The sequence below is a fragment of the Hirundo rustica genome, chromosome 1 (genome assembly GCF_015227805.2).
Source record: "Hirundo rustica isolate bHirRus1 chromosome 1, bHirRus1.pri.v3, whole genome shotgun sequence".
NCBI lineage: Eukaryota > Metazoa > Chordata > Aves > Passeriformes > Hirundinidae > Hirundo > Hirundo rustica.
Genome location: NC_053450.1, coordinates 51233496 through 51253004, shown reverse-complemented (window position 1 = coordinate 51253004; position 19509 = coordinate 51233496). Strand labels below are relative to the sequence as shown.

The 19509-nt window shown below is 36.8% G+C and overlaps 1 protein-coding gene across 2 annotated transcripts in view; it reads left to right on the top strand.

Annotated features, from left to right (window-relative positions):
• The window catches only part of LAMA1 (laminin subunit alpha 1), a 99730-nt gene that overhangs the window by 71847 nt on the left and 8374 nt on the right, over positions 1-19509 (top strand). For both annotated transcript variants that reach the window (XM_040057190.1, XM_040057183.2), the window contains exons 37-57: positions 815-1025; positions 1258-1374; positions 1476-1639; positions 2247-2385; positions 3565-3658; positions 4855-4971; positions 6396-6578; positions 6875-7029; positions 8848-8991; positions 9814-9947; positions 10109-10259; positions 10795-10919; positions 12200-12350; positions 13497-13641; positions 14249-14390; positions 15531-15645; positions 15834-16004; positions 16419-16570; positions 17045-17230; positions 17713-17875; positions 19004-19116. In XM_040057190.1, coding sequence (XP_039913124.1) covers positions 815-1025; positions 1258-1374; positions 1476-1639; positions 2247-2385; positions 3565-3658; positions 4855-4971; positions 6396-6578; positions 6875-7029; positions 8848-8991; positions 9814-9947; positions 10109-10259; positions 10795-10919; positions 12200-12350; positions 13497-13641; positions 14249-14390; positions 15531-15645; positions 15834-16004; positions 16419-16570; positions 17045-17230; positions 17713-17875; positions 19004-19116 — 3072 coding nt within the window. The remainder of the gene's footprint in view (positions 1-814; positions 1026-1257; positions 1375-1475; positions 1640-2246; positions 2386-3564; positions 3659-4854; positions 4972-6395; positions 6579-6874; positions 7030-8847; positions 8992-9813; positions 9948-10108; positions 10260-10794; positions 10920-12199; positions 12351-13496; positions 13642-14248; positions 14391-15530; positions 15646-15833; positions 16005-16418; positions 16571-17044; positions 17231-17712; positions 17876-19003; positions 19117-19509) is intronic.

The following is a 19509-nucleotide window of genomic DNA, read 5'->3' as shown; positions in this document are numbered from 1 at the left end:
GGCTAAAGATCTATGTGATATGCACTCAAATTAACAAGGAAAACATTTATGTAAAAATACCATTTCACGGGTTGTAATGTTCAGCATATGTGCTGAAATGAAGAGAAACAAAGGAATAGACTTTCAGGATAATTTTAATTTCTGTTCCTTCAGTTCTGGAAGGTGTTCAAATGGAGATGCAAATATTCCCAAATAGAACAGCTGAAGCAGTTAACAACTGACAGATTTGAGAGAATTTAATATTTGCCAGATAATCCCTGTTGCTGATTAAAAATACAAGTGCAGAGATTGTTCATTTCAGTGTTCATTTTAATGACACTATTTATTTTTATTTGATATGTAAACTTTTCTGGACTCTTGGGTATATGTCTTTCAGTTCTGGTTACTTGTTTCTTTTTCAGTGCCAATCCTTGTAAATGATGTTTTGATCCTACATTCAAAAGATGAATCACTACAGTTAGGATATAGAGCACTCCCAGAGGAAAGTTTCACAGGGATTTTGATATGGAGGGGGCATGTCCCAAATTAAGTCCAAACAAATGTGATTCATGCTCACTCCTTTCCCCTCTAGTCATCACATGCAAAGTTTATGAACTGTATTACTGTCCTCTCCCCGGACAGTCATAATTTTGTGTGGTGAGATGAATAACTAAACTCCCGTGTGTATGTATGCGATTCGAGAAAAAAACGGCAGACTTTAGTAGGAAGCTACATATAAATTAATTTCGCATGACACCATTTTCTCCTTAAGAAATCCATGCCTAAGTTTCTCCTTTGCTGTTTCCTTAATTTCTGATTCCCTCTCCTTCTTCAGAGCTGCAGAAAAGTTGTTGACCCAGGTTCAGAAAGAGTATCTCAAACCCCAGCAGGAGCTTGCTGAACTAAAAGCGCATGCAAGTCAGTTCTTATCGAAGCAGAGCAGCAGCCTGCAGGATGCCCAGCACCTGGTGAACGAGGCGCTCACTAACATCAATGAGACCCATCGCTTGTTTCCTCTCATCTCCAGCAACCTGGCAGAGTTAAATGTAAGACTGGACAGTCAGTGTTGATGCATAAGAAATATCAAGTATGTGATGGTGTTTAAAAGCTGACATTTGATGTTTTTAAACATTTTTAAATGTTTTAATATGTATGATACCTTAAAAATTTAAAGGAAACCAGACCCCTGTTTGAAAACCACAATATTATGTTTTATGTGATCTCATCAATAATTGCTGGTTTATCGTCCTGCTGTAAAACACTTGATTTATGCTGTAGGACAAAAAGCTAAAAATAAAGGAAGGTGAAGAAGTCTCAACCACACTCATTAAAGAAGGGAAGGTCCTACTGAATGCTGCTGCTGCTCTTGCCCTAGATGTAAAGAACTCTACATTTGTAAGTCCTCAAGTTTTAACATCCTCTTAAAGACTCTCAAGTTCATATTGCTAGTGAAAAAAACAAACAAACAAAAGGGTAACTTTTTTTTTTTTCCCCAGAACGTGGAAGTTCACCAGGATGGGTTGGTCCTGTGGAGCACCAAACTGCGACACCACGTGGACGAGCTGGTGATGCAGATGTCTGTGAGAGGAGTGCTTGACTTGGTATACCGAGCTGAGGAACATGCCACCCAGTTCCAAAGACTTGCAGATGCACTAGAGAGGTGATAAACTCAAGAATTACGAAATGATGAAATTTACATTAGTGCCAGATTAAATCTAAATAGGTGGGGGCCTAACTCGCTAAACAAATTCCCTGTCCATGTTTTGAAAACAGAAATTTTTGCTTGGAGTAACATTAAGCAATTCTTTACTTCACCACAGCAAGATAAATTCAATAAAGCAAAACTTAATATAGATTAGGTTTCAGATGCTTATAATTTCCTCCTAGTTCCTGTATCTGTACTTAGTTTTTTAGTTTCAGATAGAGGCTTGTTTCTGTTCTGTTTAGGCAATACAATTTGTTTGTTCTAAGGGTCTTTATAAATTGAAAAAATTAACATAAAAGGGAACAAAAAAAAAAGAAGATGGAATGGAACAAAACAGAACAGCAACTAACAAAATAGAAAAAAGGTCCGTAATTGAAAACCTTTTAACTGGTTCTTTCAGTTCAAAATAATGAATTGAAAGCCCCTTATGCAGCATTGGGCAAGGTGTGCTCATTTTTTTCAGAGTGCATCATGTATTCTGGAAAGATAAGCATGTTGTAATTGAAGACATTTAACTCAGTGCTTGATTGAGAACAGAATTGCTTGTTAATTGTCTATGCAGTGACCTTTCTAGAGTAAGAAGCGTGACTCTGAATGCAACTGCTGCGATCTACACTCACTCCAGCGTTAAAAGTGTGATCGAAAGAACAGAGAGTTTGGCAGATGATGCATCTAGAGTTGTGAATGGCCCCTTGGATTTAGTAAGTATCAGAATAAGTATTTTAGTTTGTCTTCCCCTTTCTCATTTAGGAATACTTGTTCTAATTGCTTCTGCACTTGATGAAAACTTGAGTCTTCTTGATGGAGGCATGTCCTTGATGGCAGCCAGTCCTACCAGCTAGTATGCGCTGTATCCTGGATCCCTACTCCAAGGCAATAATGACACCATACTTCAAGTTCTGTTTACCTTGCTTTCTCTCTTCCACAGTACCATTTTCCCTTTGTTTTGTTTGCTTTTTAATTCCTAATACATGTTTAGCTGGACTGGACTTGATTCTATGAAGGTTCATATCAGGCATGTGACGTGTACTCCCGTAGAACAAACCACTAGTGTTCCCTTCCACCTTTGGAATTACTCAACAATCTCCTTATTTGACCTATCCCTCTTCCATTTCTATCTGGGCATTTCTAACCACAGTTACTTTGCTTAGTAGAGGACATTTCATAACAGATGTATGTTTGTGTCTCATCTACCATCCTTCTGCCTTCAAAGATTATGAGATTGTTGCTGAAACAGTAGAGTCGAAAGACCAGTCCAGTTCCCAACCTATCTTAACAGTTTCCTACAATTCTATTTCCCCACTCACATCTCTTTGTCAAAGAGATTATTGCACCTGCAGAAGCAAATGTGTGATGATGCATTTACATGAAAATGATCAAAGTATTTGACATTGTTTTGTGAGCCTGTATATTATTATATAGCACTCTGTGTTACTATAACTTTCTGAAGCATGAATCCTTCAAGATATTTTCCCAGGTTTTTTCAGTTGGACAAAGGTAAAAGTAGGCTTCTAAGACTGTGATTTTGAAATATCTCACTTTAAATTGCTCACTGCTGGAAATTTTGAATTAGGCTGGAATTAGAATTTCCAAAAGACAACACTGAATCAGTAGTAGTATTGAAACTAATATTTTGTAGGTTTTGTTTCATAGTAGTCTTTTTTTAATTACTAAATCACAAAGACATTCAATGTCACATTCTTGAATAAAGGATGGCAATTTGTATTATTTTAATGGATGCTTAATAAGGTAGTGAATAGAATATCTCAAAAATTACAAGAATGTTCAATAACTTAATGTATGTGTCTGCAGACACTTAAATGTTTTCCATTGAATTTCTGTTTTTCATATCTGACAACTTGATGTCTGTGTTTTTTTAGCCAGAGGAGTCTTTCAGTCTTCTGGGAAAAGAAACTCTACTGCTTAGCTCCAAATTTGAGAATGATGCTAAAAATCTCAGGAAAAAAAGTGATGGTGAGTTTTATAGAATTCACATTTCTGACTATTTCTTTTCTCTATTTTCTGTTTTGTGCTGCTTTTTTGTATAGTTTGTGGTGGTTTTTTTGGTATTTTTTTGGTTGGTTTTGTGGGTTTTTTTAATGAGCATAAGCTAAAGTAAATATGTATCTATGACTATGTACATTTTTTCATGCAGTTAAGATTAATATTTTATGGATTTTCATAGTATTTTCATTTTTTGGGTAAGAATATTTTTTTTCTCTGTAAATGTTTGAAAATTTGGCCTTCACTGTACCCCATTTACCTATAAACAGTGCTTACAATGGCTGTTTTTCCAAACTTTTCAAATTAAATCATTAAAGATTGTTTGCTAGACAAAGAAAAAGCATAATTCTTGAAAATTACTTTCATTTGATTTTACTTAATAAGTCATGGATGACACAGGTATTTAAGATGACATGTTTAAATCCTAATCCTTTTTACTTGTTCCTGCTGGGCAATTCAAATACAAAAAGAAGCTGAAGTTCTTTGTCTCCATAAATTCAAAAACACTTTTGGTTTTTTTATTACTCCAAAGATACCAGTAAGGCATTGAAGTCTACTGCACGAAAATTCAAAAGCGTTTTGAACAACGGCTTTGTGAAGGAGAAGCAAACCCTAAGTTAAATTTTTGACAAAATTGGATAGAAAGGGAATGTTTCACAGAGATAAACTGTAACTGTAAAATGGTGTTGTCTTGCAATACCAGTGGTTTACAAATATGTATAAATTTTATTCAATTCAGATGGACAGAATTACCTTTTTTTTGTTCCTTCTATTCTACATATTTTAATTTCTAATTAGAGGATTCTGCAAACTGATCACAAGTATATAAAAAAAAATCACTTCTTTGGCTCTTGTTAGACAACATAAAATGTGAAGAACACTATAAAAATTATTAGAGTTCACAATCATGGAATAATTTTAATTTATAGCCTTTTCTTCATCATGTTTGTAGCCATTCAGTCTTGTGGAATTGGCCCAAAAGGGTAGCTTTGAACAGAACAGTTGCCCACAGGAGCTTATCTATTTATACTGCATTCATTTTGCATTCCTGTTTATAAAATGTTCTTTCTGTTGGGAAAAAACCTCCATTGATGAGATAAATGAATACTTTGGTTTTGTGTGGGTTGTATGGTATTTGTTTATGCATGTATTATTTCTTTCAACAGGACTTCTATTTGGATTGAATGGGTTGAAGAAAAAGGTAGAAAAGATTCAGGAAAGTACTAATAAAATTGGCAACCAACTTAATGATTCTCTGTTGACACTCAGAGCATTGCCTAACAGTAAGTGAAATTTATATTGACATTCTCCTTATTACAGAACTCTCTAATACAATTGTAGTAAAACCCTGTTCATTATCTGATTGCAGAGACCTAGCAATAAACTATATTGGAGACTTCATTTAGTCTCCTAAATATTTTACATTCTTTTCAGTAAACCCATTAAACATAATTGGGTGATAATATAAGGTCTGTAGTCTGACTCACATTTCACAATACTGTAAATCAAGAGGGGCTCTGACAGAAATATAATTGGACTGATATGAAAGGAGAGTGAAGTTATAGAATATTTAATCCCACATGCAGAGAAATTTACTTATGGAACTCTGAGATTTCACTTTCTTTTCTGGCTTGTTTCAAAATTGTTTATACTAATCTGTGAATTTTACAATCTGCATGTTAATGTTTTCTTCTTGTAAATGCTGACTTCATTTAATTGATTAAATCTATTTTCTGTGCTATTCTAAAAAGAAAGAATTCCTCTCTTTTCAGTCATTATTTTGAATAAAGGCAAGACCTAGGGTTCATGGAAACTAATAGAAAAAATGATTTTGAAGTTGTGAACAAGAGGGTCCAAAATACTTTGCCGATATTAACGTGTTTTAAGTTAGAAAAACACTGATAAAAACCTCTTGCTAGGGTTATTTGATTCTGCTGTGAATCTGGATTAGAATGCTAAGCCCAAAGCCTTAAAATACCCATTTTGCAATTCAGAGACCTAATTCACGCTAAAAGGTAATAGTAGTGATGATACTGCTACACTGGATACGAACAACTGCAGGATGCTATCTAACATAAAGCTGTACACTGAAAATTAAATCATTAAAATCACACGAGTGTTCTTCTCAACCCACAGCTTAACATTGTTTGATTTCAGCTTTGTTGTCACATTTCTTGAAGTTGTCTCTTTTTTCCCCTCTGCTCAGAGATTCATGGGGGCACTGCTCTCTGTGCCGAGAGCGGTGAAGAAAGATCCTTGGAGGTCTAACTCAGGTCTTTTTTGGCAGCTGCAGCATCTTCCCACTATTGTGGGCAGAGGGTGTGAGGGGAAGGCTGAGACTGGGAGTGGTGCATGCAGTATACAGGCAATTGTAGCCAAAACCACAAGGTGTAATTGACCTTCTGCCTCACCAGCTCTGCATAGGATTCCAAACTTCAGTCTCAGACCAGTGTCTCTGGGTGCCAACGCTCATTTAGGAAACATAAACACTGCAAGCCTGATGCCTTCATACAGACTTCCTGATGAGACAGGCAGAATCATGTTCCCCAAAGGAACAAAAATACAATTCTTACTGTGCCAGGAATGTAACTGACAGCATTCCTAGTATTCTGACTGTGTTTGTAGCTGCTTTTAGAAAACCAGGCATTTGTTAGTCACGAGTATGTATGAATGTTTTGAATGTTTTTTAACCTTGGAACTGTTTCAGATACCGGGAAATCCATGCTTGAAGTGAAAGAGCTGGCTGTATCTGCAAACACCAGTGCTGTGGTGGATTTAAGTCACTTTGGGGAGTTCAGACAAAAGCTAATGAATACATCTTCTACATTGTCCCAAGTTAATGACACTTTGAGGAAAACAAGTGAACTCATAACTGATTCATCAAAAGCTGGTAAGTTTGTTCTGTAGAAATGTCACTGCTTGCAGAAGCAGTATTAATATGCAGTTTTAACAGGCATTAAATATGAGTCTGATGGACTGAGAGCTTATTCCTAATTCAGTATAAATCTGCCAACTTTAAAAAACATCCTCTAGAGGATTCATATGGGATTTATATCGCTTACTGATGTTTAAAGTTGCTGAAACCAGAATGATCACAAACTGGCTACCTTGGCTAAGTATTTTAGCAATGAACAGTAATACATTTTGCTTTCACCCCGCCTCAACATTTCTTTTATGTTTTCACAGCATTCACAGCTGAAAAACAAATTAAAGAAGTTGAAGCACAAGCAAGTCTTTTACTGGATAGACTCAAACCTTTGAAAATGCTAGAGGAGAACCTGAACAGAAACCTGTCTGAAATTAAAGAACTTATCAGCCAGGCCCGCAAGCAGGCAGCATCTGTAAGTTCCATAATCCAAGACTTAAATGACTTTTCACTTTTAGCAGGGAGGTTCTTTGAGATAAGGAGCCTAACATTTGCTTCCAATTTACCTGGTTTGTTGTTGTGGAGTCTTAGTGAAGTCCAAAGAGCACTGACTGATGCTAAAATCATACTAGCAGGGCTGTAGGTACATTTTAAGGTTTTAGCATCAAGTTTCTTATTGCATTTGGGAGTTTGTCAGAACAGCTAGCTAGTAATTTATCTGCTATTTCCTCCTGTTTCCTATAAAAATAACAAAACACAGTATGTCAGAAAGCAGTCAGGAGAGATTTTGATGGGAAAGAGACAAATTGAGGGATGGCACTGCTATTCTCTTTAGTACAAGATGTTAATTTTTGAGATGATTTAGAGATTGATGTGGGGTGCCCCCATATAACATCAAGTACCATTTCAAACTTTTTGTCAAGAGTGCTGATGCTATCAATAAATTTGCCATCTGTGGCCTGTCATGTCCATGTGTTCTTTGCACCAGAGTACTTTAAGACAGTATTCTTGTTTTTAAATCTCTGCTTCTCCCTGAAAGACAGCACAAGTGAATCAACTGTACTACGGATCTCATTAGACTGTGAGAGAAATATGAAAATGACTTTATAATGAGTAATTTTTGGTATGTCTTTGACATAATTGTGGATATGTTATTGCAAGGTTTAGGGAGGTTTTTTAAAGAAAAAACAGAAGGCACTCAGTTCCTTCTGCAAATCTTCTTAATTATATGGTTATTTCTTCTCTGTCACAGTCTACTGAAGCTTAATGAATCCACTGCAGCAAAAAAGGGAATGGTATTTTCTGAGGTGTCATAAGCCGCAGAGGTTTGTGGAGAGGTTAATAGAAGTGTTGGCAAAATCCCTTTTTCCAGTTCAGGGGAGTTTATTCTGTTTGGGCGGTGGGGTGGGGGTTAGACTTCTTTTTTTTGGTTGGTTGGTTGGGGTTTTTGCTTGTTTGGTTTTTTTTTGTTTGTTTGTGTTTTTTTGTTTGTTAGTTTGTTTTAGTTTTTTACTACATAAGAGAAACTTTATGTATCTGTGTCCAGACACATGCATACACACACGTGTGTTATGTGCATTTAGTAGCTACAGGTATATTCCATGAAGTTAATGGAATTAAAGCTTTTCTCTTGCTAAAATGGATTTTCTGTCATTATGCTACCAAGCTGCTGGAAGTTTGGCTGCATTTAGCTTGGATCAATGTTTTATCAGTTTACTAAACAGTGGTCCTAGAGGTATGACAATAGGAATATGATTTATTTAATCTTTAAAATGTTGAACTTGCCATATATTCACAAATGTATTTTTTAATATTGTGTAAACTGTTACAAATTTGAAATAACCAGAATTATTGCAGATGGTCTGCCTTCTTAATTCGTTTTATAAAAATCTCTCTGTATAGACTAGAAATGGTTTTCTTTGTTTTAAAACATTTTGAATTCCTGTGTCTTTATTTTCTGATATTATGTCATGGATTTTTTCTGATATATGATCTTCTGACCCAAGATTTATTGTTATTTTCTGAGGTATTTGAGTAGTTTATTTACTGATTCAAACCTCCCAGTTGAGTGAGAGTATGATGACAGATTTCATTCTTTTCTATTGTGAACCTTTTTACAAAGTGATACCTAGAAGATTGCAAAAATCTAACCCAGGTAGCAAAGCTTAGGTTGTGTGGAAGGATCTCAGTAGAAGGTTTGCATTTGTTGGTCAGAAGATAAGTACATACTCCACAAATGAGTGCTGTGTACACTGAGACTTGTTTAGATTCCGTTTTCTTCTTTTCCCCCCAGATTAAAGTTGCAGTATCAGCAGACAGAGATTGCATTCGTGCCTATCAACCCCAAATTTCATCTACAAATTACAACACCTTAACACTCAATGTGAAAACTGCTGAACCAGATAACCTCCTTTTCTACTTGGGTAGCAATGGAAAGGTAGGTTTCTGGTGTACATTTACTGAAGGTGATAATAGTCAAAAGTTTTAAATGCCTTTTAGGAATTTTAAAAGTTTTAAATATGTTTTTTTCTTACTCGATTTCAAACAAAGCAACCAAGTGGGGCCCCTTGCAGACAGGTGTGTTCACTAGAGGTGGAAATATTTTTGTGCCTTAGATGATTCCAGAGATTTTCAAAGGTAGAGAATAAAAGCACCAGATTCCTTAGCCATTGCCTCTTAGCCCTGTGATGAAACTCCCCCTTCCTCTTTCTGTGTTGTGCATTAACCACGTGGAGTGTAACACCTTCTGTAATACTTTCATATTGCATGCTGGAGTGTATCAAATGTGTTTGACAACACAGCTAAACTTCTTGAGGCTGGCGCTCATGAGCGCAGTGAAGAGGGAATGTGCTGGCTCACTGTCACGTTGCTCTCCTCTTCATTCCCTCTGAAATCCCAGTAAATGCACAGCTGTTAGTTCCTTGTGGAACTATCTGTGGAAAGGTACTATCATGGAATAGTACTTTTTTGCTGATAAGTCACTTCACATACACTCAGGGTTGTGTATCTCTAGACATCTATGTATCTGTACATCTCCTGTTTTGTGTATATATATATAGGTAAAGAAAACGTTCAGCTACTTGCATGTAACTGGAGGGAGTTTTGTTTCATTAGAAGTACGTGGAAAGCCTGATTTTGCTGAACATCAACTCCTGTAATATGGGATATAGGAACATGAATCTAGAAAGACTTTGTCCATGTTGCTGGTGAAAATGCACGTTTGATGCCACGAATTGGAATAGGCTCTGCTGTTTTTCAGACAGACTTCCTGGCATTGGAGATGCGACGTGGTAAGGTAGCTCTTCTTTGGGATTTGGGCTCCGGATCAACAAGAGTGGAATACCCTGATTTTCAAATTGACAACAACAAGTGGCACAGAATACATGCCACCAGGTAATTGAAATGAGAATGTCATAAATGTTGTGCACAAAGCATCCACTGAGTTTTTCAATGATGAGATTTTTCTTGTCCTTAGAAAGATAAGCTAATAGTATGTATGTGTTGATTAGGCTTGGTGATTTCTAAGAATATTTATTAGTATTTGTATTTGGCAGGTTCGGAAAAACAGGTACACTCAGCATAGAGGAAATGAACTCCAATCAGAAGCCTTCACCTAAATCTGGAACCTCTCCGGGGACAGCTAGCATACTGGATGTTAACAAGTCAACCCTAATGTTTATTGGAGGACTTGGAGGGCAAATCAAGGTTAAATTCTGAGATCAGCCTTCTGTTAATTGTTTTGAACATGTTTGAGAAATACTTTTGCATTAGAAGTAATTGCATGATCCAGTTACTTCATCAAGAAATGTCAGGTACTCTGGGCGTAAAGCAGAGATGCTGTAAGGGTGTTCTAGTATCCTGAAGTTAATTTTCCCCTGGAAATTTTTGCATAAAGTTTTAACCAGGACAGTCTGTGTGTGCATGCACCATGTACAGACATTATAAAATTAATTTGGATTTTGTTTGCTTCTTCTGTGGCTTCATTATTTTGCAATTGTTATTCATGCCATAAGGTGTGTAAGTAGGTCAAGGACATAGTTATTTTGATTTTTTGACGTACTAATCTATTATTATTTGAATTATAATTGTTAATAGTTATGCTAAAACATGTTGCTCTCTTATTATGATTTATATCTAACAAAGTTAAAGTTCAAGGAAAACAACCAAGCAAAAAATTTGCTGTATAATTTTCAGAGTACTTAACATTAATTGTATTCATGAAGTATTTCTTGTCTTATAGAAATCACCTGCTGTTAAGGTGACCTATTTTAAAGGGTGCCTAGGAGAGGCATCCCTGAATGGCAAATCTGTTGGTCTTTGGAACTACGTAGAAAGAGAGGGCAAGTGCAATGGTTGTTTTGGAAGGTACTTTGTCTCACTTTTTTTTTTTTTTTTTGACAGGTTTAGAATAATTTACATTTCTAATATTATATTTTTGTGTTAACTAAAAATAAGGAGTTCAGACAAATTGCAGTGTTTCACTGATCATTAACTTACAGTTCTGAGCACATTAATCTGAATGAGTCAGTGGTGTCAAACGACTTCTTCGTAGGGAATTTCAGTTTTTGAATCACTTTCTCAGAGGAGTTTTATTGTTGCTCTCTATTTTGTGCGTGGGAAATACGGACTGCCAGTGAACTAAAGTACTTTGGAATCTTTGCTTTCCAGTGGTTTTCTGTAAGATAAATTTATTCTTTCCCAGGGTAAGAAACAGTGTAAACAGTCTTAAGAAAAAAAGTCGATAGCAAAACTGTAGCCACTGAGCTTGGTACCTTTTGTAGACTGTACTGTTTTTATGTTTAAGAAATAGAAATGAAATATGCTTGTCCGTATTCGCTTTGCAGAATATTTCATGCAGAGACAGCAGAGGGTGCTGCTTGATTGTATGAAATATTTTTTACAAGTCTTGTACTGCAGGGAAAGGGGCTAATAGATGATGTATTGTAAGTGCAATTATGCAAAGCATTTTGATAAATGTATGACATGTTTTAATTTAGAGGGTGTATGCTGTAACAATTATTTTTTCCCTTAGGAAGTCACTGGGTTTGGCTTCTATTTTCATGCATAAGGGAGGAACACTTACCTTTTGTGCATCCTTCCCCATGGCTAATTCACGTCTTGTGAGGTTGTATAATGAAAGTGGCCATTGGCTGGAATCCTTCAGTTATTCATTACATCAAGATTCAAGTGTTATCCCACACTTTATAAATTACTGGCTGGAGGCTGCACTGACTGAGCAGTACTTGAAGGGAGCCAACCAGAAAGATGGAGAGAGACTGTTTACAGGGGCATGGAGTGACAGGACAAGGGGGAATGGATTCCAACTGAAAGACAGTAGGTTTAGATTAGATGTCATGAGGAACTCTTTACTGTGAGGGTGGTGAGATGCTGGAAGAGTTTGCCCAGAGAAGTTGTGGATGCCCCATTCCTGGAGGTGTTCAAGGCCAGGTTGAAGGGGGCTCTGTGCAACCTGGTCTAGTGGAAGGTGTCCCTGCACATGGCAGGGGATAGAATGGGATGGGCTTTAAGGTCCCTCCTGACCCAAACTATTCTATGATTGAACTTTTCTTACACTTTATATAAAAATTCCTGGGAAAGTGCAAATGTTCACTTGACATTTTTATACTGGTTTTCTACTTCTCTAGCCCACAGGATGAGGACACTTCATTCCATTTTGATGGCAGTGGATACTCAGTTGTGGAGAAGGCACTCCGCTCAACAGTGACTCAGATAATAATATTTTTCAGTACCTTTTCACCAAATGGGCTTCTTCTGTATCTTGCTTCAAATGGCACTGTAAGGAAATGGATCAGATTCCTAAACTGTCATACATAGTGTTAGATCATTTTGTGCTTTCTTGATTTCTTTATTTTTCAGCTCACATATATTAGAGCATATTACTACTTTTGTGTAGTTCATCACCTGTGATTTGCACCATAAGCTAAAGGAATAAAGACTTTAACTGTAGAGGACAACTCATTAGAGCAAATATTCACCTAAACTAAGGGCAGAATTAAACAATGAAAAGAATTATTCATATTTATTTAAATTTTAGAATAAAAATAAGTTCTTTTAGACTAAAATTAATTATTACTGAACTAAAGGATAGAAAAGGAAACAGTAAGGACAACAAGCTAGTTTTTTTCAGTTGGAGGAACCTTTTCCGAATGCAAAAATGTTTCAAAATTGAGCTTGCAGAAGGACAGTATAAAAATGAAAAACCATATTGAATTAAATCCATAAGATAGGAATTCAGTAAACTGAAACAAATTAAATAAAACTCCTGCAAAAGCAATATAACCCAGACCCATCACCAGACCTTCATTGTCATTTCATGCAGGTTACTGCATACTTAGATGGTGGTTTTCTGTTCCTGAAGGAAGGAAAAGCTTTGTTTGGATACAGGTTCTTTCAGAGTCACTGCATTATTCATTTGCTTGATGTACTCACAGCCTGAATACATTGCACAGTAATACCTGATTTAAGCTTTACAGTTCAGAGAGGGCACCTTCAATGCAATTCCGAAAGTCTTTTTTACTGCGTGAGGAAGGTCTTTGCTTCTTACAGAAAGAGCATCGTAGTGTTTGATTATTATGCTGTCAAATCAAATTACTTTCAACTTCATCCAAAACCAGGAAAATTGACTTTGTTATTTAACCCTTCTTCTGCTGAGTAATCAAACCTCAGGGTGTATTTAAGTAAGGGTAGTAACCAAACAAAAATACATCCTTGTGAAGTACTTGTAACTTAATTTTCCTAAATAAGGTGAAGATGAGCATCTTGGGCCTAACAAATAGTCCAAATACAAGAGTGACTAAATCTTTTCCACGCAGTAGACCAAATTTTCCATGTGTGCAATCTTTAAGAAGATTTTATTTCCAGGAATGTAATCTGTTTGTTTGTAATCTGTTTTTGTTTTGGGTTTTTTTTTCTTCCTCTCAGAGAGACTTCTTGTCCCTTGAGCTTGTTGATGGCAAAGTGAGGGTGACTGTTGATCTTGGTTCAGGACCTCTTGCTCTTACAACAGAAAATCATTACAACAATGGAACGTGGTATAAAATCTCATTCAATCGGAATAAAAAGCAAGGTAAGCTACAGACCGAAAAATCCAGGTGTCTGAAAAAATACAAATACAAATATCTAAAATAGCTGCAAGTCACTGCAACCAATTTGATCACTTCTAATGCAGTGTCTTTAGCAGCCACACCTATGGTACTTTGCTTTTAGAATGACTGCAGTGTAAACCTTGTGCTTCATTTAGGACATCTCGCAAAGAGCAGGTAGTGTACAAACTGCCAGACGAAAACATACCTACATTCTTTAAAGACTGGAAAACTTTTGTCCAAGTCTGTAGATGAGGGATCACATTTTCTCTTCTGCATTTTAATATCACTTAGTACAACTGTTTATGTGGATCTGCGTTTCGGCAATAACGCGTGTGTGCGAATAGCTACAACATATTCGCATATGTGTCTGTTTTCCTGTAGACTTCTCCAGACTTCTTGGCTTTGGCAGACAGGAATGAATGAGATTAACAGAAAGGAAGTAAAATAAATTGCTCATTCTAAAAATAAGAAGATTGTCTATACATGTCTAAGTCAATGAATACATTTTCCTTTATTATGGACAAGATTGCCAGAAAGGAAGAATGTGTATTCATGTCCTTCTCCAGATCTTTACTCTTTTCTTTGCAGGAGTTTTGGCAGTCATGGATGCATATAACCTTAATTATAAAGAAACCAAGCAAGGAGAATCTCCTGGGGTTGCCTCAGACCTGAACCGCTCTGATAAGGACCCAATCTTCATTGGTGGGCTGCCAAGATCGAGGGCTCTGAGGTAAAGTGTTTCACTTTTTCACCTCTGCTAAGACTCTTGCAAGGTGAGGGAAAAGCTTTTTCACACTGTTATCTCCACTGAAACTAGAGAAAAACTGAATTCTGAAGTTTAGTTCGTGGCCATGTATACCACATCTGTCCTTTGACTTCAAACTCTGATGTGGTTCTTTCCACTGGTAGGCCTGATGCTGCAGTTCAGATCAGAAATAATTTTGTTTTCTTCCATCAAGGGTGATTTCCACCTCAGCAGCTGCCACAGCAGCCCTCCCTTGCTCTTGGGGGCAGGCATTCAGCAGTGCTGTCTGCAATGATGCTCCTTTGATCTCAACCTGTGCAAGGCTTGCGTTTTCCAGATGGCATTTATGGGCAAAACTGTGCTTAAGGATAAAAGTTGTACTTCAGAATTCCTGTAATTCAGTAGCTTGGAACAGAGGAAGAACAACTGTGAACAGATCAACAGAAAACATTGCAAATATGTATTTTATAGCTTGTCTCTAGTTTATGGGGTTTTTTTTTATTGCATGTCTGTACTGAACTTGCAAAGTCACATTTCTTCCACTGGCTTCATATCAAAGGATAAATATGGCAAGAAAAATCTAATTACACTTTCTTCATGCTCTTGACAATAAGGTAAATTCTAGTGCATTATTGGTCTCTGCACAGTGATTACAGAGTGCAGACTTGTTAATCTTAGCTGGTATACCAGCCTGTAAGGGATTATGGTAGGATAGCCTTAGATTTCTCAGCTTTAAACCAGGAACCAAATTAGACATCCTGCAGACTTGAAAACTGAAAAATATTTACTGCATAGTAGACAGCTACAGTTACCCTTTTACACATTCCATTTTCTTTCAGCTGGAGAGTCACTTTAAATTTAGGGAAATGACCTGACCTGACCTGACAACACAGCATTACAACTTGTATGTTTTAATTTGGGCACAACATTATCTTGACTCTTTTTTAACATCAGATTTAGTATCTGAGAGTAAAACTTAAACTGCTCTCTTTTCACTAACACCAGACCGACTGCATTCTTTAAAACAGATCTCTCTTTCTTCTCTTATTGAAGAGAAATTAATCTTTTCTCCCAGGAGATTCCAAGTATTACTCCTTGGAAAGAAAGCCTTGTTTTGTGTTTCAGGAAAGGTCTTAATAGTAGAATGTATGTGGGATGCATCAAGAATCTGGAAATATCTCGTTCCACCTTTGACTTGCTTAGAAATTCATATGGAGTAAGAAAAGGCTGTGTATTGGAGGTAGGAGACTTTGAAGTTTTGTGATCTGATCTTTATTTTAATGGAATAGTGAATAGTGGTGTTTACAGTGAGTTGAAACAGATTTATCTTTAAAAATTCTAAGATAATCTAATCTATATTTGATTTTTTTCTTACCTGACACTATGTAGGGATAAATTCAGTAATTATCTTTGTTCTTCATAAAATAGCCTATTCACAGTGTGAGCATCATGAACAATGGATATATTGAGTTGGTACCTAAGTCATTAAGCCCAGAGTCAGAACTGATGGCAACTTTTGCTACAAAGAACAGCAGTGGCATCATCCTTGCTGGACTCAGCAGGGGACTGGAAAAGCGACAACGAAGACAAGCACACTTGGCAAGTACTGAGAACAAAGAAGTTTTGGGGATCTTTTCTGCCATTTTTATTTTGTAAAATCAAGTCAGGTTGCTATATATATATTGTGTATCTGATGGACAGTTGGAACTTCTAGAATCCAAAGAGAAAATCTTGCTGTTTCCTGCTCTAAGAGAAGGAGTGTGTGGGTGTATGAAAAAAACCTCCTGCACTTTACCTAGAGTTATTTTGACCAGAGAAATGTCCAGCTTTTGTGTTTGCTGTTAGGCTTTGCACACTGAGAGGTACCAGTAGAATTCCAGCTAGACTTGGAGTTTCATTAAAAAGTTTGCAGCAAGGTTGGAGGTAAATTTTTCCCATGTATGCTTTGTTTAAACACTGAGTGTCTGAAAATTGTGCTAGAGCTAAAAATTAATCCTCTGATTAAATCTACAGCCTTTCTTTTCCATCATGCTGATTGATGGTCATCTTGCAGTGCATGTTAATGCTGGAGATAGAGCAAGTACTAGGAAAGTAGTTCTTCAGTCTGCTAATGGAACATACAGTGATGGACAAGAACACTCTGTCATCCTAATTCGGAATAAGAGGTACATGTGACTGCAAAGAGTACTACCTGTTTAATTGTGTGTTGTTGTCAGTTCACTGCACTCTGAGGAATTGCCTTTGCTAGTTTATTAGATGGGACAATCAGGGCTGTGTTTTTCTGCTGTCAATGCAGATGTTCTGATTTACATGGTAATTGTATACAGCATACAGCCAGTGACAGAGGTGTAACTAAAAGCTCTCAAAATCTCTAGAACAGCTTGGGGCACTTGAGTACAAGCATACTAAATAGTATTAGAAAAAAGATACACTGCTATAAAAATAATTTAGAAAGATATTTGACAAAACTCTGCATTTTAAAAATCATCAAAAGAATAGCTTCCAGTTTTAAGATGTTGAAAGGATTATCAAAATGATGGAATCTTTTTTTATTAGAAGAGGATATTTTTGAGGCTGATAGGAATGCTTTTCATCTGAAAATGACTCTTTAAACGTTTTCCCTACTTTATCTTTTTCAGGATCATAACTGTACAGGTGGATGAAAGTAAACCTGCAGAACTAAGGCTTGGTTCAGCAGCAGAAAATAGCCCCATTAATATTTCCAACTTCTACGCTGGTGGCATTCCAGCAGGAGAGGGCATCTTAGGGTTAAAATTGGCCAGCTCCTTTCATGGCTGTATCAGCAACCTTATTTTTAACAAGGAGTAAGTCAGAAGGGTTAACTGCCTTATTTTGGAAAACTGTTTATAGTAATTGTTTAGTTTGTGATCTCTTCCATGACACTTCTGTTTGCCTGGTTTTTAACATAAGATATGCATGATACTCATGATCTGGGTATTAAAACAGACAGAAAATGGATATTGCCAGCCATATTTCTTATTACTATTAAAAATGTCTTTAATGTTTATGGAGATGCTGCGCAAAGCACAGCTTTCTCTACTATAATTTCATCTGCAGTGACAGAATAATTTTCCAAAAATATTGTAGATTAATATTGTTCTATGGATAGATTATTTGGCAGTTCTCAATCTGTTTGATTGAGATCAAGAAGATGCCACTTCTTTCCTTTTCTCCTGATACTACTGAAAGACCTTGTAAGACTGAAAGACTCCTTCTGCTTTGGAAGTAAGCAGAAATGCACCCCTTAAAATTTTTTGTTGCTGTTGTGTTTTTTTTTTTAATATAGGCTTTTATATTTCACCACTTCCATGAAGTATGAACATGTGGATATGGACAGTTGTTTTCTGTCAGAGAAGCCTAACCCAGCTGTACAGCCAATCGACATTGTGATTCAACCTGAATTTCAGGCTTTACCAGTTCCCCTGAGACCTCTCACAGATACAAAAAAAGTACGTATTGCAGCAAAGCTCTGTTACTACATCTTTTGTCCTTTCTTTGTAGAGAATTATCAGATTGTTGACTGTGTATATTTGCTTCCTCTGCAGTATGGAATGGTTCAATGGATGGTGATTTGAAATTTTTGTTTTCTATAGAAAAACTGATACTAACCTTTGTAGCAGCCTGTTGGCCATTTGGAATGTTAATGTAGTTAGGTTTATCACATTCCAGGCTGCAACAACAAGAACAACAACAAAAGAAAAAGTGGAACGATAATCTCCCAACAGAAGGACTTGACAGTAACTATTATCTTTAGTGTATTCCTGCCAAAAAGGACTCTGTGCTCAGATTTGCATTAGCTGTGCAGTTCTGCATTCATATTTTCCTGGTCACACACATGCAGTCTCTGCTCGGTGTCTGAGAGGATGTACAAACCACTTGAGAGACACACAGTGTCTGAATGCAGCTTGCATGGCACCTGTTTCCTCTCACACAGTCCCTGTTCCCAAGAGAGAAGGCATTACTTCTCTCCTCCTGCAGCTGCACATCTTCATAATGAAGGGTTTCCAAAGCATCCTGAAACCGCTTTCCTGTGGCAACAGAAAGCGAGATTTTATACATTGATTTTACAAAAAAACAAGATTTCATACGTACAACTGGAACTATAAAAAGAAATAAGTTGTCCTTTTTAGAGCTATAGTATACTTTAGCTGTTTGGCTCATTCTCTCTTCCTCAGCTCTCCATACCCCAAACTGTAACAAAAATGTGTGTCCTCATAAAATGCGAAAACGTTTCTACTAAACCTGTAAGATTTTTCACACTGAAATTGTACTTCCAGCATTATTTATCAAAAGGGCTATCAATTAAAACAAAAAGTGAATTGAATACGTCTCAAATTACAAACACTTCTCAGTAGAAAAGGCCAGTGCTGTCTACGAGACATAGCATAATCATTAGAACTAGTTCCTTTTGAGCCTGAAGATAGTTTGGAATGATTGTGAGTTTAGTCAATTGATGGTTTGCTGTATACTTTGTGGTTATCTTGTGGGTCAGTTTTGCTTCCTGCAAAGCTCTATGCAGGCACATTGTCATTCAGTAGTTGCTGGGCAGCTATTTAATAAAGTCCTTTCGTTAATAGGTAGTTTGTGCAAAAGATGAGCTGCCTGATCATGTTCAAGGTGCCCATCAGTTTGGACTTGCCAAAGGCAGCCACTTGACCCTGCTCTTCAATCAGTCTGCTGTCAGGAAGAAGTGAGTATATCTGAATTACACATCCACACAAGTGGTATTTTGTATTGAGCTGTAAGAAATGCAGTGATGGTTTTCATGGTTGATCACTGCATTGCCAGCTTTGAACATGGCCCTCACTTCAGGTTTCTGTGGTCTCCTCATGGATGGAAGTGTCATATCCCAGGTTAATGATCGTGAGTTCAATAACTCATGGTCGGAGTTCTGCTTTTTTTTTTTCCCCTCTCAGACTTGAGTCTCCTGTACCTTCTGTAAGTACTTTGATTTCTTTTTTCCACATACAGAGCTCACATCTGGTCCTTATTCTTTTGTCTGATGCAGATGACATCTCACCCTCTCTCTGTATTTTCTGCAAGTGCACCTTCTGTATTTGAAGGTGCACTTGAAGGGGAGACA